Below are 25207 nucleotides of genomic sequence, written 5' to 3'. Positions count from 1 at the left end.
ATTTCTGTGCACTGTGTGAGTCCTGTGCACTGCCAGTTTGAGGATCTCAGAGCAAAGTGTTGTAAGCAAAGCCTCCCACATCCCACCCTGTTCCTGCCCTGAGGCACATTCAGACCATTTTCATTACGCAGAGTGACTTCAGTGATCAATCGTTTGGTTTTTAATTTGATGTTCTTAACCAGATTTGGATGCTGGGCACAGAACATAATCAATCAAAGTGGGAATGAATAGTGGTAATAGAGGCGCCCATTCAATTTTTTTTGAAAGATGAAATTAGTGCTCAATGGCTTGTTCTTCCCCAAATCTGGAAACCTACGTGGTGAGGGAGATAAAGCATATGCACATCAAACATCAGCCTTCATTATTAGTGGAGGTCCATTTATTCTAGGTATCAGGGCAACCCCTTGGCTGAGATAGGAAAATAACAGTCATTTTGTTTGCGGGGATCTTGGAGGCCAGGGGCCAGCATTTAGACTTGGTAGAGAATGGTATAGTCGATTTAACACTGTGGTCAGAACAGCTGCATTCTAGCACCCACTCTACCACTGACAGCAGCTGTGTGACCATGGGGAAGCCACCTAATCTCCCTGGTCCATAGCTTTCCCCTTGTGCTGCAAGGACACTGGCTTGCACAGACTCCCAAGGAGCACCCTCCCTATCATCTTTCCAATTCTAAGCTTTAACTTTGATTAGACTTTTGCTAGGATTTCTCCAGGTCTGCCGGGGCAAAAGAGTCAGCAGGGGTTTTCAAAAACAAATCTGTCCAGACAACTATGACATCTTTTTTTTTTTTCTAGATAGAATTAGTAGATACGGGGTTGTAGTAAGTTGATCTGATATCTGGGCATTACCAGGCCAGCTCTCTGGATGGCATTTTTATTGTGTCACTTGATCTTTCTTTAATTGAGTGCGGATTAGAACACAGGGAAGGGAGCTGGGTACAGGAAGAAAGCGTCAAAGGCAGGGGCTCTGTGGTTAGGGAGTCTTCTGGTCCAAGAGAGGGGAGGGTGGGGCAGGTGGGAGGCGGACCTGCACTCACGCCAAGCTGCAGTGTCACCTTTATTAACGATGACAGGGAGAAGGAGTCAGCAGGCAGCTAATGCGGACTGCAGAGGAGTAATTGGAAGGTGTTGTTACCATTCCAAAGGACAGAGAAGTAGAAGTGGGACAAATGGGAATTTAAGAGGAGGGAGGTGAGCAAAAGGAAAGAATGAAAAAAATGGAGTATGATGTCATTTGGAAAATCGCAAACCAATAAATCAATGAGGTATCATTCCCAGGGCAGAGAGGAAACAGCCTATGGAGCCAGTGGGTCGGGTAACTGGGGGCTGACGGGAAGCACAACATCAGTGGGCAGTGTAGTGTCCTTACCAGAAGGTCAGTGGCAGAAGAGCCCCAGAAATGGTCTTCCACCATTCTGCCACCATTCTTCCCCCTCCTCCTTGAGGCTTTTTTTTTTTTTTTTTTTTTTTTTTTTTTTTGCACATACGACATCAGAAGGAATGCTCTATCCAAAAGGGCTTTACGGGAGCTCATTAATGTGAACCCTTGGAGTCAGCTTTTCAAACAGTTATCTCTGAGTTCAGCTTCATAGGATTTTTTTTCATCATTGGAATCAGCTTCATAAAAGCCCAAGCATGATGATTCTGCCAGTTTTTACTGTTAACAGATGAAATAGTACTCTCTTTATAGAAGTGAAGAGCAAGGACTTTGGGCAGCTGTCTTTCATTCTCAAGACCTTGTCAGCAGAGCTGTCCTGAAGGCAACCCAGTAGGCAGGTGCCTATGTGGCGTCCCATTACCTGCAGATTGAGGTTCAAAGCTCTCAGCCTGGCATTCAAGGCCCTTCCAGTCTGTCCCTCCTAGTCTCTCTCGTGATCTCCCTCTGTGAACTTCTGCTATACCAAAACACTTTGCTCATTTCCACCTCTGCGTCTTTCCTCATCCTGTTCCACATACAAAAGTGGGACAGCAATTTCGCAGCATCTCCACTATCCCTCCCCCTCCCTTGCCTATAGCAGACATCACTAATCAATCAACACTCTTTCCTGCTGAGCTAGGACTTGGCCTTAGAATCATTCCCCACACAGCTCTTTTAGGCAGTTACTCCCGATCAATCAAATTAATCAAATTATAAAATGAAATGTATTTTCTATTATAGATCTAAGATGTCCTTTCCCATTTTTAGCTTAATCCCTTTCAATCATGTAGTTCCTCAAGCCCCACATACTCTGTGAAATTTTCCCTAAACATCCCTACCCACAAAGGTCATTTCCACTTCTTAAAAACCTAGAGAAAGCTTTACTTATAGCATTCATTTTGCACCTGTCATCTGGCTTCATAACATATATCTCTCTTCAGATCAGAGTTTCTCAACTTCAGCACTGGTGGCATTTTGAGCTGGATCATTCTTTGTTGTTGGGGCTGGCCTGTATATTGTAGGGTGTTTAACAGCATTCCTAGCCTTTATGCAATAGACGTCACTAGCAACCTCCCCTCTCCTCCAATTATGACAGATTGCCCTAGTTGAAAACCACTATATTGATAGACAGATAGATAAATGATAGCTAGCTAGCTACCTAGACAGGGATAATCTTCCCTAGTACTCTGAGATCTTAAGAGTGTCATAGGTACCTGATACAGCTCCTTACAGATAATAGGTGCTGAGTAAATATTTGTTAACCGATTGATTAATTGGGAATAAGGAGTGGAGGATTAGCTGGGAAAGGAGAAAATCCTGCCCTAATGTGGATTAATAATTAAACCATCAGTGTGTCATTGCTTTGGTTGAGCCCTGTAAAGTTAAGCAGTCAAGGCAGGTATTGCAAAGAGGCCACCTGCACACACACCCAACCGTTATTATCATACTCAGACCTGAGTACCGGATTCTGCTGGGACTAGCAGGCCACTTGCAGCAGGGACAACTTGACCTACCTGGGGGAGGTTGGAGAGGCACAGGGAGAGTCCTGGTTGGAAAGCTGGGCTTGAAGTTTAAAATGCAATGTGAGAGATCTTTTTTACTCTTCTTCACTCCTTGTGAAGTAAACACAAGGGGTAAACTAAGCAATCCTTTTATCCACAAAATAATCATCCCTTCTGAAAACCTTCTTGCCTCGCTGCCTGGTTGTCTGGGAACACATTTGTCTGCCTGCCCCTCCTCTCATTTAAACGTGGAGACTTTGTAAAGGGAAACAAAGGGCAGGGAGAGATTGTATAAATCATCATCCGCAATGCAGTTCTCCAGGTCCACAGGGAGGTTTAAATCATCCTCCACGAGTCAACCAAAAGCTAACTCCACACTTCCTCAGCTGATCAGCAAACTGTTCTGGTGAACCAGAGAGGGGGCTGAAGCTGAGCATTGCAAGAAGGTTTTCTGAATGCTTCTGGTGTGCCAGGCTCTACACGGGACCCCTGCACCTGCCTTCTACTTACTCCTCACAACAGTGCTGTTGGTAGCACTGGTCCCTTTTTCAGGGATGAGAGAACTGAGGCCAGAGAGATCAAGTATCTTGTCCAAAGTTCCAGAGCATGTTGAAGAGAACCGGCGTTTGCTCCCAGACTTAGGATTCCCTGTCTAGTGCCTTCTAGGAAAACTGCTTCTATGGGAAACCAGATATATTTCCAAGTACATGGCACTGATGTTCCACTCTGAACCCTTCTTGGCCTTCAATGCCCTAAGCACTGCAGAAGATCGAGTGTTTATCCTCATTTGAGCCTAAAATCATGGGAGACTCATAAACCACAGGGCACAGTCATGAAGAGAGCTAGTTCTGTCTATGTGGCTTTGTGTCTACCCATATGCCAAGCTACCTCCATCCGTCCATCCCTCCATCCATCCATCCACCCATCTACCCATCCTTCCATCTCTATATAGGCATAGGAAATATCTAGAATATTTCTTAGTATTTGAGAAGTTTATTGAATTGAATGGAATATTGAATGTTCTTAATATTCAAGTCTATTTAGGCAGGAAGCACAGTGAGGTAAAATGTTGTGCCCTTTTCCTTTCTTCGTGTACTTTAAGGATTTGCTTAATTTTCCTGTCACTAAGATCATATCATGTCTACAAAATGGTAATGTCTTTCTCTTTTTTCTAAGAAAAACAAAAGCATTGTGGGGTCAGGCTGATCTAGCTAAGTCATGTCACCTCTCTGCTTCTCGGTTTTCTCATCTGTAAAGTACATGTGGTTTTATCAAGATCACCTGGATACTGGGAGGATTAATGCATATATACCACTTGGCCCATGGCGAGTGCTCAATAACTGATGGTGGTTGTGACCATCACTATACTTTTTAGCCTAGTGTCTGACTCATAAATGTCTGACTACTAATAGCTTCTCCTTCTTCCAGTTCTTTTCTTCTCTTGCCACAACCATATAAAAAGTCCTATAAAAAGTGCCTGATACAGGCTTAGCCCTTTAAAAAGTAGTTATTGTCCTTTACCCCACAATGCCTCCTGCCTGAAACATAGTATCCTTTTGTGAATCTTTTTTCTATTGGAGGTTGATCTTGGTGTCATACATAACCTTGATGCACACGTTTGTAGAAGAAGGTGAGGGGCTGCTTAGGATACTTATCCAGAGCCCACATCCTGGTGATACTCAGGGCTTTGATTTTTCCCAGGGAGAAGTGAGCTGAGGACAATACTGTATTGTCCAGGACTCCAAACAGTCTTTTTGCACAGCCTTTCTTGAGGCATTCAGTGCAAAGATTTGGAGGCCCATCACTGGTATATGTGCCGAGAATAAATCCTTGCTTCTGAAACTATTCTTCTTGCAATCACATTTGTGAACTTCACCCACACCTCCACAAATGTTATTAGAAACATTAAAAAAAATCATCTTCTGTTCAATTAAAAACTGGGCGGGTGTTCCTTCCCAGCAAGCAGGTTTCTCAGGTCCCACAGATGGGAATGGCTTTAATCAGAGACTGGGAGCCCCTGGAGCAGGCTCCCCTTCATTCAGCTCCAAATAAAAGGGAGATGAGCCCACTAAGCTTGAAGATAGATGGGATCCGCATAAAACTAGAGTCCACTCTCTTGCCTGCACAAAGAGGGACAGAGTGTGCTATAAAATAATAATTTAGTGAGAAGCATTTGCCGAAAAGAGGTCACACTACCAGGAATAAGGAAGAGTCAACAGTGAAAACAACTTGCACTTTTCACAGACCCATGACCGTGGGAATAAGTCCAGTACAGTGTCTTGGAGATGGGCTTATGTGGTAAGACATGGGAGCCATCTCTTTAAAGAGGGGTTCTTGAAACACACAGCAGCAAGAGTGAGCTTTTTAAAACTCGAATCAATGGCCTTCTTTTGCACTTTGGAGGAAAATCCATATGCTTGCCTCTGACCCCCAAGGGCCCATAGGATCTGGCCTCTGCCTGTCTCTCTGACCTCATCTTATATAGTGTCTTCCCTCATTTCATACCTTCCAGCTATGCTGGCCTTCTTTGGGATCCTCCAGGACTCCAAGCACATCCACCTCAGGGCCTTTGCATCTGCTATTCAATTGCCCGGAAATGCTGTTCTGCCAGATTTTTGCATGACTGACTCTCATCATTCAGATCTCCATTCAAATGCCAGCTCTCTAAGAGGCTGCCTTTGTCTCCCCTGTTGAAAATAGTTTCCTTCTCACTCCATCCCCATTTCATCGCTGGGTAATATTTCCTTAGTACCAGATATCACTGCCTAAAATAATGTTACTTGGTTATTCATTCATTCTACTGTGTTTCTCCATCCCTGGCCCTCTATCCAATGGGAATAAGAGTTCATTAAGAACAAATCTTGTTACTCTCATTTCTGGTTGTATCCCCTGCGGCTAGAACCAAGCCTGAAACATAGTAGGTGCTCAAGAAATATTTGTTGAATTAAGGAATGTGTGAAAGAACGATCTCACTGTAGCTTGATCAAATATAACTTAAGATGGAGTACACTCAAAAGCAGAACAAAAATTCTTTAATTTCTGGCCTCTCCCAAGGCAAAGGTGGTCTACACATGACCCTAACTTTTCAGAGTTTGTGTGTGCAGGGTGGTCCCTATAACATTCTTTTAGAGATGAGGAATACTATAATAAATTCAGTCTCTCATCTAACACATATTTATTGAACCCACACTAAGTGCAAGTTCAATTTTAGACTGGTGATACAGCAATGAATAAATGGACAAAAATCTCTCCCCAGGTGAGCTGACAATGCTGACATGGGAGACACAGTGGATTTATGAAAAGATACAGGTTTTGGAGTCAGAAAGATTCAGATTTTAATCCCTGTCCCATCATATACTAAATGTCTATCTAGGCAAGCTGCTTGACCTCCATACATCTTACTTTCCTGATCTATAAAATGGGTATAAAGTTGACCTCATGAGTTTGTTGAAATGAATCAGTGACATGATGAATGTAGAGTCCTGAGCACAAGGAATGAATGAATGGAATTTGCTTGCCATCCACCTCCCCCTTGGGATCCCACTATATCCTTTGGATGGTTTAAAGTGACCCACATCACAGAGCCATAGGCACAGGTCCACCAGGATCAGAATGTGTTCGTCTCAAAGAAAGAGTATGTTACCAGTTCAGTTTTCTTTTCCAACCTTGATTTAAAGCAGCCTTGTCTACCCCTCCCTTCCTGCTCCTTGTGAGTGATGCTAGCTCTCTGAGGAGACACCTGCAGTTCTGGCCCTGGCAATGCTGAGTAGTTGAGACATCATTAATGCCCACAGCACCAGGCAGAGGTGCACACAGATAACTCTACACTAGTTGTCATCTTGTACAGATATAATGTGTCAGGGCATATCCAGAGTATATGGCATCCAAGTGCACTTTTCTGTTTTCCTGTGATGTTGTGCCTTTGACGTGGAGCTGGCCACATGAAACCCTGGGGTCTGTGCCCATCAAGAAGCTTCCCCTGAAAGAAGGTAACTTGATTTACTCTATCACACAGCAGGATCCCTGGGTAACCAAAGAATGTCACTGCACACAGAGACAGGGATATCCTAAAGCCAAACAGCTGGGGGGATACGTTCTTGATGAAGACCGTTCTATTTCATGCTTTTGAACAATTTGGGTGCTATTGTGACTCTTCCTACCTTCTTGCAATTGTCCCCAAATAAAAGAAACCTCCCAACATATCTGGTCCAAGAGGCACATGTTCAATATACTTGACAGCTGGACTTTGGGCATGTTTTTAACCAAAGGCATGTTCGGAGTCAAAGGGCACTGAGCTGTTATTGGGAACACTTGATGTGTCCACAGACAGTCATGGGTAAGTGATCTCATCATATCCTTCTTCCAGGTCAGGAATTTCAGTTGGCTAATCTGCATAGTTTCCCTAGACCACAGTCAGCAACAATGAGAATAATAATAATAGCTGATAATTATCGAGGGCTTTCTATGTTCCAAGTGCCTTTTGATTTAATTCTCACCAGAACTGTATGAAGTAAGGAATATTTTTATCCCCTTTTACAGATGAGGACACTGAGGCACAAGACCCTGCCCAAGGCCACACAACTAGTAAGAGATAGAGCTGAGATTTGAATTCAGGTAGGCTGGCTCCTAGGCCCTCTGATGCTCTACATCCTGGCAGAACCAGGTGTAAACTCTTTGGAGCACAGCCTTATCCATCCCGCTCACTGCTGCACCTTCACACCTAGCACAGTGCCTAGACTTGATGGTTGCTAAGACAGAACAATATACTAGATTCCCCCCAAATCGCTACAAACTGTAAGTCTGAGTAGCCTACAAAGCTCTAAGATGAAGCGGTTTTAGAGTCCCTGTTTCTCCTAACACAACAGCCTCCCACTTCCGGTCCTGGATCCACCACACAGACAGTGCCAATTCCACCCAGGAATAAAATCTGTTACATAACCACATGGCAGATGTGGGGGTGAATGGAGAAGCAACCTGAGAATGACATTTGGCCACTCTTAGCCTCCAAAGGAAATAAATGTCCTGATAAATAGAACTTTTCATCTCCCTATGAGCCTCCCTTGGTATGAAAACTTTCCTTCATCTCCTCTCCTTGGCGCTTTCTATATTTTATTTTATTTTGGCCCTGCACATTATTTGAAGTTACTATAGCAACGTGTCACCAGCTGGTATCGCGTAGTAATGTTGGCATTTAGGTAGCAAGCTCCCAAAGTTAGCTGCTTCTCTCCCTCTGTGAGCTCATCCCTCCCACAATCTCAGGTGAGTGGGGGACGCATCCACAGCAACCATGCCCCTCTCCCCCTGTTTTGTTTGTTTTTCAAGGCAGGGCAAACTGATAGCCTCTTCCAGGTCCACTCAGCACTGCAGGGGGCTTGACTGTTGTGTGTATGTGTGTGTAGGTGTGTTTGCGTTAGAGGTGGTTAAATAGATATGTTTGAGTTAACTGATGTTCACCCAGCTATCGGCCTTATCAATATGTTGCTGCTGCTGCTGATGATGATGACGACAATGATGATTTTTCTATGCAAAGGAGCCAAATGATTTGGGGAGGGCTACTATCCTGATCCCAGTCATCTAGTATCCCAGCTAATTAATATTAATCACACGATACCGGGTTTCTCTTTTCCTCTCTTGCCATCACACAGTGAAGAGACCCTGGCTGTTTCCCTTTGGAGCTTCAGCTCTCTCCCAGGTGTGCAAGACTTCTCTCCACACTGATGGGCTGAATTAATTAAGAGGATTGATTGTCGCGGATCGCTGAAGAGGGTTCTATGTGGCAAATAAACCCTGCCACTCAAGGCGTTAAGTAGCCCCTCATCAGCCAAGTGCCTGCGATGATTGCACTTATTTTTACACGTTTGACCTAGTTTCAAACCGTGTCTCTCCATGCTGTGATTCATTAGCTACGTTTTCAACCGCCCCGAACGGAGCCGAGGTGACTCTGCCTGATTTGTGCCAGTGTCTCAGATACAATTTCTCTCTGGGAATTAAGATGCAGGTCCCCCTGGTATTCTGTTTTAAGAAGCAATTTCCCATCTAGGCACCTGGCATGCTGCTTGGCTATGGATGAGTGGCTGCCTCATGCCTTGGTAGTAAATATATGTCACCTATACCATTTCTGCCAGGGATGGGAAGAGGGGGATTCTCCCTAGCTTGGACGGCAGGGCATCCCTCCACCCTGCCGTCCCCCATGCAGTACTCGGGCTTTTCCATGTTGCCAACAGGACTGGGAGATTTGGCTCCTACACTATAAAGTTTGAGCAATGTCAATGTTAGGAGTATCTGAGTTGCTAGCGAATCACACCCCCACCCCATTCCTCTCTCTTTCTAAACATTTAAAACATGGTGGATTAGAAGTAAGGTCTCAAACTCATAAAAAGGGAAGGGGACAGGAAGCTAAGAGGTGGATTGCCATGTTAAGGATATTACTGAAAAAGGGATAAACGTCAGAGAGGCATAATATTATCCCATCATTCTATCATTATGTGACAGAGCGTTTGGTTTCTTTCTTTCTTTCTTTCTTTCTTCCTTTTTTTTTTGTTTTTGTTTTTTTTTGTTTGTTTGTTTTGCTTTGTTATTTGTTTTTTAATTTAAATGACAGAGGGGAACCTGTTCTGAATGCAAACCTGCTGCTGGCATCTCATGCCATTTCACTAATCAGTCGGTCACATTGGTGTGATTTCTGACAGATTTGGTACTAAAGTGGGCTAGACATCATAGTAGGAAAAAAGGGGTGCTTCTAGTTGGATGGAAAACACTGTCATTTTTCATTAACAGCCAAATGCAGGTAACTTGTCCAAACTTCAGTCACATTGCACTACATATCGTACTGTAAGGCACTGAGCTGGGTTTTTCTATGTGGTAGTTAGAAGGAAGAAATGAACAAGCCGGTAAAAGTAATTTTGATTGATTGGTGGACTGTAACACACTGAGCAAGTCCTTATAAAAAAAATAGTGGATCCTTTCGTAAAATGGTTACTCTCTCTCGATGGGGAGTAGAACCCCTTCCCCTTTTATTTTCTTTTAAAATGAAGCATGGAAGTTTCTCTAAACAAGGCTTAAGAAAATGCAGCCTTTTCAAGGTAATTCCAAGCAACTTGAGCTCTGAGGTTTGTTTTTTTGCTTTTCTCCCCCACTTCAAATTCAAATCAAGCCATTGGAAATAACAAGCATTCCGTATCTATGCATTTGGGGCAGCCTGCAGTTCTGACAATGGTAGATTTTCTACCACACACAACCACACACACACACACACATACACACACACACACACACACACACACACACACACACACACAAGCTCACGATCCCAGGACTCATTTAAGCCAAAGCTTTAAAAGTAAACTATTGTCCAAGAGGCGATAGCATTTTCTCTTAGAGGATCATGGATCATAAAAAATAAAACCTGCCCAAATCTCTTACCTTGAAGCAGTAGAATTACCTGCAGAGATGTCCTCCCTTTCCTTGCAAAATGAGCCAGGCTTTGGCCAGCAGCAGAATTACTCCAAAAGAAGGAATAATGAGTCCTTTATGTTGTAATTTTCACTGTTTATATGCAAGAAGTGTAGTGGGTCTGCTCACGTAGGAATAAATAAAAAGCCGAACAAACTGCTCGGCAGCTACCATGTGAAAAGAAAAGACCTCTAGTGGTCATAGGCTGAAATCTTTGAGGAGAGGAGAGATGAGATGGAGGGAGTAGAGGAAACACATGCGTGTGTGCGCGCACACACACGCTCATGCACGTGCACACACACACACCTCTCAAACTCTCTGATTTCTCCTTCCTGGGATCCAGCCTGTCCAGCGGGATACACAATTATAAATCTTCTTTCTTGGTTTAAGTGGGTCCTGCTTAAGTTAACAGAGATGGTGGCGTTCTGTCTCGTTTGAAAAGGACTGATAATTTCACAAACTCACCACCACCCCCTGGGGGCCTGAGCAGAAGAGGATTTGCCTTCCTGGATGGCCAAGACAGCTCACTCCAGTGTAGAGGCTCTGGGTCCCCATAAACATAGTGTCCTCACTGTTGCTCCCAAGAGTCCCAGCTTTGCACTCTCTGCCAGCTTTGCATGTTTTCTAAACATTTATGGTGTGTGAGTGTGGTGGTGGTCACTGGCGGGCAGGGCTGGCTTCACAGGTGTATGACCTTGCCTGGTGCCCAGAATGGGCACTGGGGCTGTCTTGAAATTCTGAATAATTTTTAATAAGGACTGTTCATTTTCATTTTGTTCTGAGCCCCACAAACTCTACAGTGGGTCTTGCTGATTGGGAAAGCATGTTATTCCTAACATCCTAATTGGAAAAAACCTAGAAGCAAATGAGATTCCTGATCTCTGGGAGTTACTTTTAGGAATGTGATCTTGAGGACATTCAGTTATCCAAAGGACTTCCTGTGGAGGAACACAGAGGAGTTTCTTGGGACATTGAGGCTGTTCCTCCACTACTATAAACTATAAAGCTGTAATGTATAAGGATATGTATTGTGTGTGTGTGTGTGTGTGTCTTTCTAAACAAAGATAGCAGTTTGTGATACCAAGCCCATTTTCTTGGTTCACACATACTATTTCCAGGCCCACCACTCTGGTATGCCATTTGTCTGACACCTTTTAGCAGTAAGGTTCCCTGGAAAGACCTACATCACATTGAGCAGGCCCTCTTCCATAAGCCTGCCCTTGACCAAACCTAGTGGGACTTCCTTTGACTAAGATGGCAGTCCCATTGGAATCTTGCAGGAGACAACCTTGAGTGGCTCCTCTCTCCTGGTGGATTTGTGGTTGGTACTCCCTTTACAAGGTTTCCAGAGTAGATGTTCCTAAATGCTGCTTGCACATACTAGCCTAAACAGAAAATACACCCTGATACAGAGTCATAAAATTTGGAAGGGTAAAGCAGAAAGGGGTATGGTGCATGAAAGAATGTGGTTCTTGCTCCTCTGATCCCATGGATCCTTCCAGACCCACCTCTTCTCCAAGTCCTTGCATTGATTTCTCTCTTGTCTGAATCCCTCTGACACTTGGTCTGCTTGGCAGATTAAAGGTCTTGTACTTTTTCCCTCATGGATGTTAACCTTCCTTTCCCAACTAGATCATGAACTCCCGAAGAGCAAGAACCACCTCTTCTCATTTCTTTTATCCTCCAAAGCCCTTAACAAGTGCTGGTTACTGGTAGCTACTGGCTTCTCACTGACTGAGTCATGATGGTTTAACAACTGACCCCTCTATAGAGAAAATAAGTGAATTCAAAGCATTATAGGAGTCATTTGATCTTTTTGATACATATGTGGGGGTTGAAATGGATGGATTATTGTCTTGCTTTACAGATGAAACAATTGGGGCTTAGATATTAAAATTATTTATCAGAAAATCAAACTGTCTTCAGGATCTTGATAGAGACTAGATCTCCTGACACCAACTCAGTGGTCTTTTCCCAAAGTACAAACAGCTGTAGAAGTGATAGGTCAGGCCCTATCTTCTGTATCTGAGCTCCCACTACAGTCCCAGTCACATAATAGGTGTTCAATAAATGCTTTTTGGAAGAACGAGCCCATAAATGAACCATAAGGAGACATTTCTTCATAGGCAAGTTTCACTTGCTGATCCCCTTGGGGGACTTTTTATACTTGCCTGAGATGGTTCGGTGTTTTCCAGTCTGAAGTCAAGGAAATGAAAAAGATGAATCTCATGGTTCTCTCTTCACTATTTCATGGCAGTTTTCTTTATTTCTTACAGAGTCACTTTGTGGCATGTATGACAGCCATCTTAAACCAGATGGGTGACCAGCACTATTCTTTCTATATTGAGACCTTCCAGACCAGCTCTGAACTTGTGGTGAGTCTACAGGATGCTGGGGTGGGGGGCAGTGTAGGGGAGACATGCCACACTGTTGGCTCTTAAGAGTTTAAAGTAAGAAGGGCGCCTGGGTGGCTCAGTCGGTTAAGCGGCCGACTTCGGCTCAGGTCATGATCTCGCAGTCTGTGAGTTCGAGCCCCGCGTCGGGCTCTGTGCTGACAGCTCAGAGCCTGGAGCCTGTTTCAGATTCTGTGTCTCCCTCTCTCTGACCCTCCCCCGTTCATGCTCTGTCTCTGTCTCAAAAATAAATAAACGTTAAAAAAAAATAGAAAAAAAGAGTTTAGAGTAAGAAGATGTCCCAGTGGACCTTCTGCATGTGTGTGTCTAAGTTACAAACACATTCATGTGATTTCCTAGTTCTAATTTCCATTTAGGCTTGTATATACCACTTCTGAAAGATGTCTTCAGTCCCTGTCAGAGGTGAAACCTGAATGTCCAGTCTAAATATGCCGCAACAAATGTTTATTGATGAATTATGGACATTTGGGGGCTTACAAGCATGAGTGTTAGTCACACAGTCTTGGATTTGCATCCAGGATTTGTCATGGAGAGCTATGTGCCCATGGACAAATTAACCTCTCTTAAGCCTCAGTTTCCCCATCTGAAAAGTGCGGATGATGTTATTTATGTCATAGTGTGGGGAAGGGTTAATGAGAGCACAGAAGTCCTCACATATTAAGTTACCAGTAAAAGGTAGCTATTTCTATATTATGATCACAAATGCATGGAGGAAGTTGGCCTCTGAACGCCCTTACTCTTCTAGCCTCTCAGGACTCATTTGTTACAGAACTGTCTGCACAGGACTGTAGCCTATAGGCTCATAGCTCTGTAGCACATGACTTATCAACATAAAGGCCAGCCCAGGCTGTCCCAGGGTGTAGCAGTCCCTTTGCCCTCAACATAATCACCTTTGTCATTGTCTCCTTACTGCTGCCAGTCAGGAATTCTGCTGCTGGGGCTCACTTTCAACTTTCCTTAGAGTAACCAAGGATTCTAGAATTGAACCAATCTCAGAGAGTGGCCCATATAAAGGGAATTATTAGAAAGCCAATGTCCTACTCTTTCAGCCATTCAGCAGAGAGATAGTCTCCTCACTGGGTGCAGTATTGGGAAGAAACGGAACCTATTTCTGGATATACACAAAAGAAAACAAAAGGAGAGCCAAATATCCCAGGATTTCTCCCCAATTTCTCTATGCCATGTGACATGGAAATAGAGAGATTAGGATCCTAATGTTTGATCCTCAATGGAAAGAATGGTGGGAAGAGCGTAGGAAAGGGAATTCTTATTTGTTGAACATATATGCTTTCTTGTATAATCTTCACAACAGTATAACATAGGGATTAGTAGTCACATTTTACAAGTCTACAATCTGCTTGTTCAAGGCCACATAGGAAGTATGTGGCAGAGTAGGATTTGAACTTCTGTCCTAACCCTGACAGCGTGCTACAGCTTCTCACTCAGAAGCTAGGATTTACATCTATGAGCCAGAGGCTTTGTTGCCATAAGAAGGGAATGAGCCTGTGATGATACCCACACTCCCCCAAGTGATATCAAGGATGAATAATTCTCAGCATTGTCATCATCGAGCACTTAATGAGCTCTTACAATGGTCCAGGCTCTATGCTGAGCATCCTTTAGACAGTGTGCACTTAATATTCATAGTAACTCTTTGACTTAGATGTTATCCCCATTCTGCTGATGTGGAAACTGGGACTTAAAGTACTGAGGTAATTTTCCCTAGAAGCAAAGATTGCTGAAGAGGAACAGATGTCATTTCCAGAATTTTGCAATTTAGCTTAAAGCAGTGATTTTCAAATTATATTCCTCCCATCTTCACTATCTTCTACCATAAACACACACACACACACACACACACACACACACACCCCACAGCTCTTCTACTTTTATCTATTTTATTTTTTTTTAATTTTTTTAACGTTTATTTATTTTTGAGACAGAGAGAGACAGAGCATGAATGGGGGAGGGTCAGAGAGAGGGAGACACAGAATCTGAAACGGGCTCCAGGCTCTGAGCTGTCAGCACAGAGCCCGACGCGGGGCTCGAACTCATGGACCGCGAAATCATGACCTGAGCTGAAGTCGGCCACTTAACCAACTGAGCCACCCAGGCGCCCCTACTTTTATCTATTTTATATGTTAGGTTCTGGGTAATATTTTCTTTGGACTTGGAATTCTGCTGTTAGAATAACTTGGAAACCACTGGCTTAAGGAAAGAACTCTGAGTGGGTTTCCTACTGATTTTAAATTTTACTGAAAGCATATAGACAGTATGACTTTTCTTCCTCAAGCTTAGGAGTGTCCACATGACAGTGGTCCTGGTCTTTGCCATTTGGACTTGTCTTGAGTTTGTATTCTCCAAAGATGGAGCAGAATCTTGGCCTGCTTCAATCAATATCTGATGGGGTGTGTTGAGATCCACTCTGAGCCTCTTCAAATGAGAGGAAGAGAGTCCCTGGGCTGTTTCCTCTAATGTGCCCATGGATGTATCTGTGACATATGAATGAGCTGTGTTTATACTACTGATAATTAGATGGTTGTGTTTATAATTGTTTGCTAAATGACCTGAGATGCCTTCACAAAGTATAGAGTATTTCTGTATTAAATACATATCTGGGAAGATGATTATAAAATTGCAACATCAATAAATGCATTTACTTCTTTCTTCCCAAAGACAGAATTGCTAGTGCTTTGTTTTGAGAGTGTTTTCACTTTCCATATTCACATTCCACTTGTATTTGTGAAACAGTCTCCTGGTAACTAACTTGAAGCTTCCACTTAAAAATCCACCGCTATTGGTTTCTTTGGACTTATTTGAAAGGCTGTGCCCTTTCCTTTTCTGACCCTCCAAAAAATAATAAAGAAAAAACGTAAACAGCCAACAAGATCTGGGCACTTCTAGTGAGTTCCTACAAAACAAGATGACGGGTGTGTTTCGCTTTACAATTTCAGGACTTCTTGATGGAGACCTTCATCATGTTCAAGGACCTCATTGGGAAAAATGTGTATCCTGTAGATTGGATGGCCATGAGTATGGTTCAGAACAGGTGAGCTGTCACTCATTCCTAACAGCTACCTCACCCCAGCGATCATTTTAAAGAGCACTTGTAGAGACAAGGTGGGGATACCTTTTCCCTGGTGAAAATAAAAAGTGTAGCAGAGTCTTTCTACTTTTAAACCCCAAGGAGTTCCACACCAATCTTGAACCTTCTTTTTTTTTTTTAATGTTTTAGTCCTCATGCCTTTTTTATATACTGAGCTGGCTACCCCCCACCTTCTCCATTCTTCAAATACCAGTTAAAGTAACATGCTTTGTGAAGTCTTCCCTAAACTCTCGAGACAGTAGACCTTAAGGTCAGCCTTATTAAAATTATATTATTTTAACACTTATTCAAAATAATAAAATATATTTTGTGACACAGAGTAAAATAAATTTAGGAAGCATTGGATTAAATAGCTTTGAAAAGATTTCTGTGCTGTAGGACTTCCTAGAGCTTTCAATATGCTCATGGAATTCTCTGGAGGATTTAGGATACAGAATTTCACAAATTTATTTGTTAGTGGAATCGTTTGGTGTTCATATATGTATGTTTCTGTGTGTGTATATAATTTCTATTAACATCTCATAGGATACCAGTATAACCCAAGTATAATTCAGATCCCACATAACCCAGCACAACATTAAAGAAAAGTAATTATCTCTCAAATAGTATCATCTCATCCAAATGAAATTCAAATGCTAAGACTCAACAATACTTTCTGCTATTCCCTTTCTCCATTTCTGTGGTTCTCAGTATCTCTCACATCCTATGCTTTATTCAAGTTTCTCTTAGAATCTTATTCTCAGTCCTTATCCACAAACCCCTTTAAAATTGGATCCTCTTGGCCCCTTCCCCTTTTTTCTCCTCACTTACTTCCCTTTGGCTTTGTATATTTATTTTAAATCCTCCCTATGAAAGGCCTTCACTCTACACTGTTGTCTGTCTCTACCTATTGCCCTTGTTCCATATTGCAAAACCAAGAATTGACTGGCAAATGGGAATATCCCTAGAGGGTGAAAGAAAAAGAGAAGTTGAAGAGGCAGATGCAGAATTCTCCTTAATGGGAGGCAAGAAGGAAAGACTCTAAACATTTACTTATTAATAATTTTGTCATTGGATACAGTCTGAGAATTTCTATCTCGTGTATGCCTCATAGCTGACTCCAGTCCCGGGTGACCCTCATCCCTTACCTTTCTGTCCTCTGAAAAGATGTTCTTCTACTAATTGGATGCCTAAGTGTCTAGCCATGTGACTTGATAGACACACTTACCCACAGTGCTCTTGGGGCCAGCTTTAAGGGCTGGTGAAGGGAAGAAGAGGTTTCTCAAGGCAGAAGAAAGTATGTCTGTGCATCAGAGCTTATGTTGGGAGGAGGAAAATCACCCCAGCAATAAAATGTCAGAATTCTCGTTCTGAGCTAACTTTGCCCTGATTCTCCCTGTTCACATCGCACAGATGGGAGTCAGTCTTTGCAATGATTAAAGTGTTGGTGGGAATTAGACCCAGGCCACATCACAGATCAGAGGCAGGTCCATTTCTACCTCTATGTCAGGGCCAGCTTTCTGGGTCTGCAACCTGTGCAGTTGCTTACCACCCTACACTATAAGGGTCCCCATACTTGGTGTAATGCCCTCTCTTTATCATCATGAAGTTCTTTCTAATTTTTCAACAAGGAGATTCACATTTTCATTGTGTACTGAGCTCAACAAATTATGTAGCTGATAGTACCTTATGTCAATGTTCAGTCATCTCATATTGTGGTAGTAGCCAGCTCTTAAGCTGTATGTGAACCCTCTTACTGTCTGCCAGCTGGTCAATAATGTCTTCAGGCTTTGCCAAAATACATGAAGCACCCACATGAGTCATCTTCAACTCACCCTTTACTTTAGATACATTCAACTATTCACTGTTATCTACCATTTTATTCTTCGGTGACTTCTCATAAACTATTGCTTTCCTCCCTTCTAGGCCAAACTCAGCATGAAAGTATCCTTCAAATTCTTGACACTATAATCTCTCCTTTGTAGATGCTTCTAGAACTCTTGTCATGGTAGGAGAATGTGTTCTTTTCTTTGTGTTTCTATACATGCCCATATTATGGCACTTATTCTACTGTACTATAATTATCTCTTCACATGACTGTTTCTGTCACTAAAGAATGGACTTCTTGAAGGCAAGCACTATATCTAATTTATCTCTGTGTTTCCAGCTCCTACCGCAGAGCCTGACATTCATAAATACATATAATGAACTCTGTGTATCCAGTGAGTACTTACTGATTAGAATTTTTAAAGAAATCTAGTTTAAATTTGCCTAAGTAAAAGGAGAGTCAAGTTTATTAGTTCAGACAACTGAAAAATCTCAGAGTTATGACTTCAGGCATAGATGTATCTAGGTGCTCAAACAGTGTTGTAGGAAATCTGTATCTCTATCTTTCCTCTTTTCTCTGTTGGCTTCATTCTCAAGTAGATACTCTCTTTGTGGTGGAGAAAATGGGCTCTAGAAATTCCAGATATATGTCTTGAATTAGCAACCCCACTAAAAAGAAAAGGCCTCTTCTTCAATAGGTATAACAAGAGTCCCCAGGCTAATATTCAGAGTTCTGGCTTAGGCTACATGCCCATTTATAAACTTCTGTGGACAGGAAAATGAAATTTGCTGTTTCATCAAGCTTGGGTCATGTGACTCACCTTGCAACTGGGAGGCTATGGTTAGTTCTACCCAAACCACAAAGCCTGGGAGCAAAAGGGGAGGTAGGGGGAATAGTTACCCAAAGGAAACATCTAGGTGTTATTACCAGCAGGAGAAATGGATGATAGATAGGCAAGTAAATGCACAGACATCTACCACTTATACAAGGTCAGGATGATGGAAACCCAGAGAGGCTGGAGCCCTGACCAGGCCAGCAATTCCTTCTGCATCATCTACAGTCATCTTAGAGGAAGCATGTGGAAGAGTCTGGAGGAATGTCCCCTCCTGCAGTGCCAGCGAGCTATGGACTTTAGTCTTTTTTGGGGACAGGCCCCAAGAGACGATACCATAATCCTTGGTTTCTTTAAACTTAGAAAATTACAATATGATTTTCTAAAGGATCTAAGGAAGTGGAATTGAAATATGGAAGTGGAAGTGGAAGAGAAATATGTGTATCTCTTAAGGATCAGCTAAGTACTTAAGTCTCTACATTAAAAAAAAAAAAAAAAGAATCAGAAATATAGCCTGGTTTCAGACTTCTTAGTTCTGCCACTTCTATTTCTTGGGAAGTCATTTAATCTCTTGGACTCTCAATTTCCTGATCTGTAAAATGGGGATTAATTATAATCTCCATTTCATGGTATTTTTTGTGAGGATAGAATGAGTGACTCCTCAGCACAGTGGTGGGACCTCAGAAAACTCACTGAATAGAAGCATTGCCATCTCCAGGTGTAGACAACAAATTTAGCCTTGGACTAGAGAAGGATGTGCCTTACGTCAACCAGAAAAATGACTCTTTTCTCCTTGAAGTCATGTCGATGAGTTAGTAGATGTCCTTCATCTTCAGTCCACAGTGGGGCACTTGAAATTTTCTCACCTCTTTTACATTTGCTGTGATGTTATGATAGCTAACATGTATTGAGCACCTAGATCCACCCCTGCTGTGAATACCTTATTTAATCTTATAATCTGTATGAGTTTATTTAATCTTACCAACAAATTTATGATGTAAACTATTACAGTCCACATATTACATATGAGGATAGACGAGTAACTCACACAGTGTTGCACTGCTAATAAGAAGCCATGCGATCAGAGTCCGTGTTCTTTATCTTTACTGCTTCATCCTGTAAAATAGTGAGGCTCATTTTATGAAGTGCATTGTACAGATGTGCTCACTGCATACGTAGTGGCTCAGATAACTGAAAGAGACCCAAAGAGGTAACTTGTCCAAGGTCATGCAACTAGTTAGTGAAAGATTTCAATGTAAATTGGACAAACAGAACATTAGCATTGCTTAGCCCTGACTAGGATTTTTCGGAACATCATTTCTACTTCCTATGCTGGTTAGTATGTACTTTACAATTTCCTTCCTTCCTTCCTTCCTTCCTTCCTTCCTTCCTTCCTTCCTTATTACTTATATATTACAAAACTTACCTGTTTTTATAATTTCTCTGTTATCACTTCTGATTTATGTGTGTATGTATTAGTCATATGTAATTTATTTATCTGCTTGTTGGAGAGAATGGAGTTTTCCAGAGTTGAATGTCTCCTCAGCTGTGTGTACTGTTTGTGTATGCAGACAAAGCGACATGTCTACTGCAAGAAATGCCTTCTGTTAGAACATTTTTTTTCTTTTTGGTAAGATGCAGCTTTCAGAAAGATTTGATTTATGTGATACGGTAAATTTTTAAATGATGAAGTTCTTCATAATATTGTAAACTAACAAAATTATACCTAGGAACCTCTTTTCTCCCCTTCCATCTGCACCTCAAGCTGGAAATCCAACATTTTGAGGGGGTTTGGGGGTTTGTACACATCCCTATAGCATCTTAAATGGAATCAACCAACACATATTTATTGAGTGTCCTGGTTATGCAGGGCTCTAGGGAGTGGGCCTGTGCCATGGTCCCAGAAGGCAGGGGGCTTACGGTCTAGTTGGTGAGACAGTAAATGTGCCCATGGAAATATGACCAATTGCTGCAGTCACTGCAGTGAGTTCAGAGCACAAAGAATACCCAGACAAGTTAGGATTTACGACTGCCAGGGTCCATATCCTGCCTCTACCATTTAATAGTTAGATGGCCTTGGGCAAAGTTATGTAATTACTATGACTCAGTTTTTCCTCCTGTAAAATGGGGCTAATAATAGTACCTATCACAGTTGTGAGGGCCAAAATGAAATGAAATAATATACACACAGTGGTTAGAACAGTGTTTGGCACATGGCAAGCATTTCATAAGTGTTAGCTATTTTTTTTTCCTTGTCACATTCCTATGGTTTGGGAATATCCAAAATATTTCACAGAAAAGGCAAATCTGGACCAGATCTTGTCTACCTTTATCAGTGACGTATTTCAAGGTCTAACATTGTCTCAAGCACATAAGAGGCACACAATGGGGTCACAGAAGTCAAGTGTAGGATGTTGAGTAGGGCAGTGCCCAGCAGTCATATGGTGGCTCCAACGGGATGCTGACAAATCAGTGACTGCCACTTCCCCTTCCTACTACCTACATTAATTTGTAGTGCCTACTCCTTTTTATGGACCTCGTCTCCTCCAGTGCATATTGCCCAGAAGGAGGCCTCTCCATGGGTTCTTTAGCCAGCACAGCACAACTAATCCTGGTGTTCAGCAGGCTGCAGGAGTCTAGATCCCAAGAGCCTACTGCATCGCTCGCTAGAATCCCAGATTACATGAGCGGTGTCAGGGGCACCGCGGGGTGAGCCGTTCCTTGACGCTGAGCTGGAAGCTGTCGATTCACTCTAACCTCTTGGGTGCATGGAGCTTTTGTGTGTTGTGAGGGAAGCAGCTTAAAGGCTCTGGGAGAATGGATTTCTCACTGCCTCAAGGGGAGGAGTGAGAGCTCCCTTCTCCAGCTCTTTTATTTTCCATTGTCAAGTTTTAACCGGTAGAATCAGCTGCATCCTGTGGACTGCAGGGGGAAGGGGAAATGGGATTCAGAGAGGCCCTCTCTCTCCCTTGGGTGTTTTCACCAGAAAGGGCATACCCTTTTATTTCCACAGCACAACCTCTGGGTGTGGGTTGGTTGTCACATCAGAATGTTTTCAGCCTTGGATACTCCTGCCACAGAGCTACCAGGTGACCAGGCTGTTAACAATAATGACAACAACAGTGACTGACATTTATTGAGGACTTCTGTGTGCTGAGGCATTAGGCCACCAGCTTTATACACTACATCTTATTTAACCTTTACATGGCTTATTTCACATAAGGGGCAGTTGAGATTCCCAGAGGTCAAGCACCTAGCTCCAGGCCACAGCATGGAAGAGGACCAGAGTGGGACTCTGACCCGGGATCAACTTGCTCCAGCACATGCTGGAGTCTATGTAATAAACCAATAGCACCTACTTCCTAGTGATATTGTGAAAATTGGTTGAGAAAATTCATATAGAACACTTAGCAATATCTTGTTAAATTTTAACTATCATCATTATGACCCTACTGTGCCTTCAAGGATCTTTCTGCCAGTTTCTTCCTTCTTACAGCAGCTGACTTCTCTCTCTTACAGCTTCTGCTTCCTCTCAGAGTCATCTGTTCATGGCTTCTACTCAGGGCGTAGGTCACTGCACTCTCCCTGGTTGTCATGCTATAGGACTGCCTAAAAGGATTTGATTTAACTACACTTCAGGCCTGGGTGCCCCCACGGGGTACCCATAAGGTCACCCATGGGCTGCTGGCCACCCAGGGAAGACTGTCTGAGTCAAGCGTTGGCCTTGTGCCCAGGCAGCTGTGGGCAGAGCAGCAGGATGATAGGGACAAAGTATATAGGAACTTTGGGCAGAATGGCAGGCACGAGTTCGAGCATGCCCAGCGCCAAAAGACTGTGCAGGCTGGCCTTCAAGGGAACCAGTATATCCTTCTGGTTAATTGCAAAGTCTTTAGAGAGAGACAACCCTGAGATTGGGTCTGGACTCTGCTGCTTATGTGCTGTGTGAATGTGGGGAGATCATTTTATTTTTCCAATATTCAGTTTCTTCTTCTGTTAAATGGGTGTAACATTGGCTCGTACCTCAGTTTGTAGAATTACGTGAAAGAGTATCTGTTAGAGTACTTAGCACAGGGTACATGAATACCTGTACTTCTGTAGTTGCTATTATTAATAAGGTGAACTCATAGCTCCCGTTGAACAGAATTAAGAGGTTTTCTTATGGACAGAATAGCATAGTGGTTAAATACCTAGAATGTGAAGGCATCGTACCTCTGTTTAAATCCTGGTTTCACATGTACTGTCTGGGTTATTAGGAAAGTTACCTAAACTCGTATCTCTAAAATGGAAACAACATCTAACTGAGAGAATTAATGTGAGAACTAAAAAAGAAAAACAGAAACACAGAAAGAATCCATGCTAAGTACTTAGCAGAGAGCCCTGCCCATTACTGGTAACTGTGGCTCTGATTATTATTGATTTTATAGATCCTGCTAAGCATTGCAAATGAGTTGCAGGAAGTGTTAGGTTGAGATTTGATCATGAACTTTGTTTTCAACAATTCAAGTTCATTGTTGAGAGTAACAGAGATAGTTGAGTATGTTTTAATTCCAATCTACTTCACCATATTAGTGCTTAGGATTTAAGTATAGTTATTTTTAAAGAGAAACCAAAAGACATAACTTTTCCAAACCCATACATGAGAAACCAAAGTTAAGTGATATTATGATTCCCAGTGGGTAGCTGTGGAAGAATCCAGAGAGAGGGAAGAACCTTGACTTACTGCCCCCAGCCCTTATCTGCTATCAGTATCCACCATTAACACAGAGTGTTGATCAATTCCTGGTCATTCAACTGGCCTTTGAGAACCAGAGACAGAGTTAGGCTGACAATCAGAATAATAACTATTACTGACTACTACTAATAGCTTTGTTGCTTCTGAGAATTTGTAAAACCCCTCATTTTGGGATCACATTACAGATTCCAAGAAGTTTATAACATGACAGCCACTCAATGCATTTCCCTCTGGGGAATCAGATACTAATCTTAAAGGAGAAAATATAGATATTTTTCAAAGGCATATTAGCAAATGACAGAAGAGCAAAACCAAAGAAATCTCACTTTCTGACATCCTGTTATGGGGAGGATTTTGTGAAACTTTCATTGTTTTGCCTTTGTGTGATCCTACCTACCTCAGAACTGGTTACTGGTTGCAACTTGTCCTGTCTGCCCATTTTGCTGTCAGTCCCTGACCTCAGAAGAAGAACGAAGCCATGGAAAGGGTCTGAAGTGGCCACGGCTGCTCTCTTACTGTCGTTACCGTGGCGTCAGGCACCATGCTCCACCCTTGCCATGTTTTTGCCATTGAAGCCTGCAGCAACCCTGTGAAAGCGGTTACATTGCTGGTATTTCACAAGCATGGAAGCTGAGATGTCAAAGTGATATTAACAGATGTCCCAAATCCACACAGCTGGCAAGTGGCAAAGCCAGAAACCACATCCAGCTGTGCGTGTATGTGTGTGTGTGGGGGGGGGGGGGTATACGAATCTTGGGATCCTGATACCAGGATGCACTGTCTTCTTTGTTCAACAAACATTTAAGTGCTTGATGAACACCTGGCTCAGGTTCTTTACAAGGAATGCCCAATGTAGCACATGCTATAATTGCCCTGCCCACACTCTTGGCCCATCCAGAGTATACCTGCAGCTTTGGTGGACAGTCACCACACATCCTGAGAGCTTCCTACTTCTTTCATTCTCTGGACTTTCTCTGGCTGCAAGAGAGAGATCAGTCCATCTGCAAGGCAAGCCAGAAGTGCTAGGGACTTAATGTCCTCAGGAGTAATTTTCACCTTGTGAGGGGCTGGCATTAGTAAATAAATAGCCCAGGTTCCTCATCCCTGGGAGGGGATACCTCTGATGTGCAGGTATGCTTTATACAGCCTCTCAGAGCTTCCTAAGCAAAAATCATTACCCAAAGCAATAACCTTCTAATTAATACTTTCTTTACTGGCATCCTATTGAGTCTCAGGTAAGCCAAATAGGCATTTTCCCTGGACCAGACATTCAATGGATAAGTAGTTATTGATTATTCACTGTTAATCAAAAATTTTAGACAGTGGTACAGGTAAGGTCTGTCCACTCTCCTTGAAGATTTTACAAAAACACATGCACAGTGGAGACTAGATCACAGTTTGGCATGTGGCAGTTTGGAGGCTATTGCAGAAATCTAGGAGAGAAATGATGGTGGTTTGGTTGAGGTCACTGGCAATGGGGTGATGAAAAGAAGTCAAATTATGAATGATTTTGAAAGTAACACTAAGAGGTTTTGCTGACAGGCCAGGTATAGGATATGAGAGAAAGAGAAAAAAATCAAAGATGCTTCCAGGTTTTTTTTCCCCCACTGAGCAATTGGAAGAATGGAGTTACTCTTAACTTAGATGGGAAGACTACAGGTAATAGGAGTTGAAATTTTGACATTATGTTTGAGATGCCTATTAGTCATCCATGTGAGGGTATGGAGTAAGGAGCTGGGTTGCAAGCTGGAGCTCAAGGGAGAGACCATGGAGGAAGATGTAAGTTTGGGAGCCAAAGGCAAGTAGGTTGGAGAGTAGATGAGATCACAGAGGGAGTCTCTGATTTCAAGGAAAGTACAGTCTAGTGGAGCAGATAGGCATTATTGAGTCACACAAATAAGTCATCCTAGACCATGATGAATTCTGAGAAAAGAAATTGCAAT

At 42.6% G+C, this 25207-nt stretch overlaps 1 protein-coding gene and 1 long non-coding RNA gene across 3 annotated transcripts in view; one reads left to right on the top strand and one right to left on the bottom strand.

Annotated features, from left to right (window-relative positions):
- Window positions 1-25207, top strand: part of DOCK2 (dedicator of cytokinesis 2) — a 413468-nt gene that overhangs the window by 306285 nt on the left and 81976 nt on the right. For both annotated transcript variants that reach the window (XM_042947072.1, XM_042947066.1), the window contains exons 28-29: window positions 12650-12748; window positions 15742-15836. In XM_042947072.1, coding sequence (XP_042803006.1) covers window positions 12650-12748; window positions 15742-15836 — 194 coding nt within the window. The remainder of the gene's footprint in view (window positions 1-12649; window positions 12749-15741; window positions 15837-25207) is intronic.
- Window positions 15845-25207, bottom strand: part of LOC122224799 — a 32010-nt gene continuing 22647 nt past the window's right edge. Inside the window, exon 6 of the long non-coding RNA XR_006204941.1 lies at window positions 15845-19648. This is a non-coding gene — a long non-coding RNA (uncharacterized LOC122224799). The remainder of the gene's footprint in view (window positions 19649-25207) is intronic.

The sequence above is a fragment of the Panthera leo genome, chromosome A1, assembly GCF_018350215.1.
Source record: "Panthera leo isolate Ple1 chromosome A1, P.leo_Ple1_pat1.1, whole genome shotgun sequence".
Classification (NCBI taxonomy): domain Eukaryota; kingdom Metazoa; phylum Chordata; class Mammalia; order Carnivora; family Felidae; genus Panthera; species Panthera leo.
This window is presented reverse-complemented; position numbering and strand designations above follow the sequence as displayed.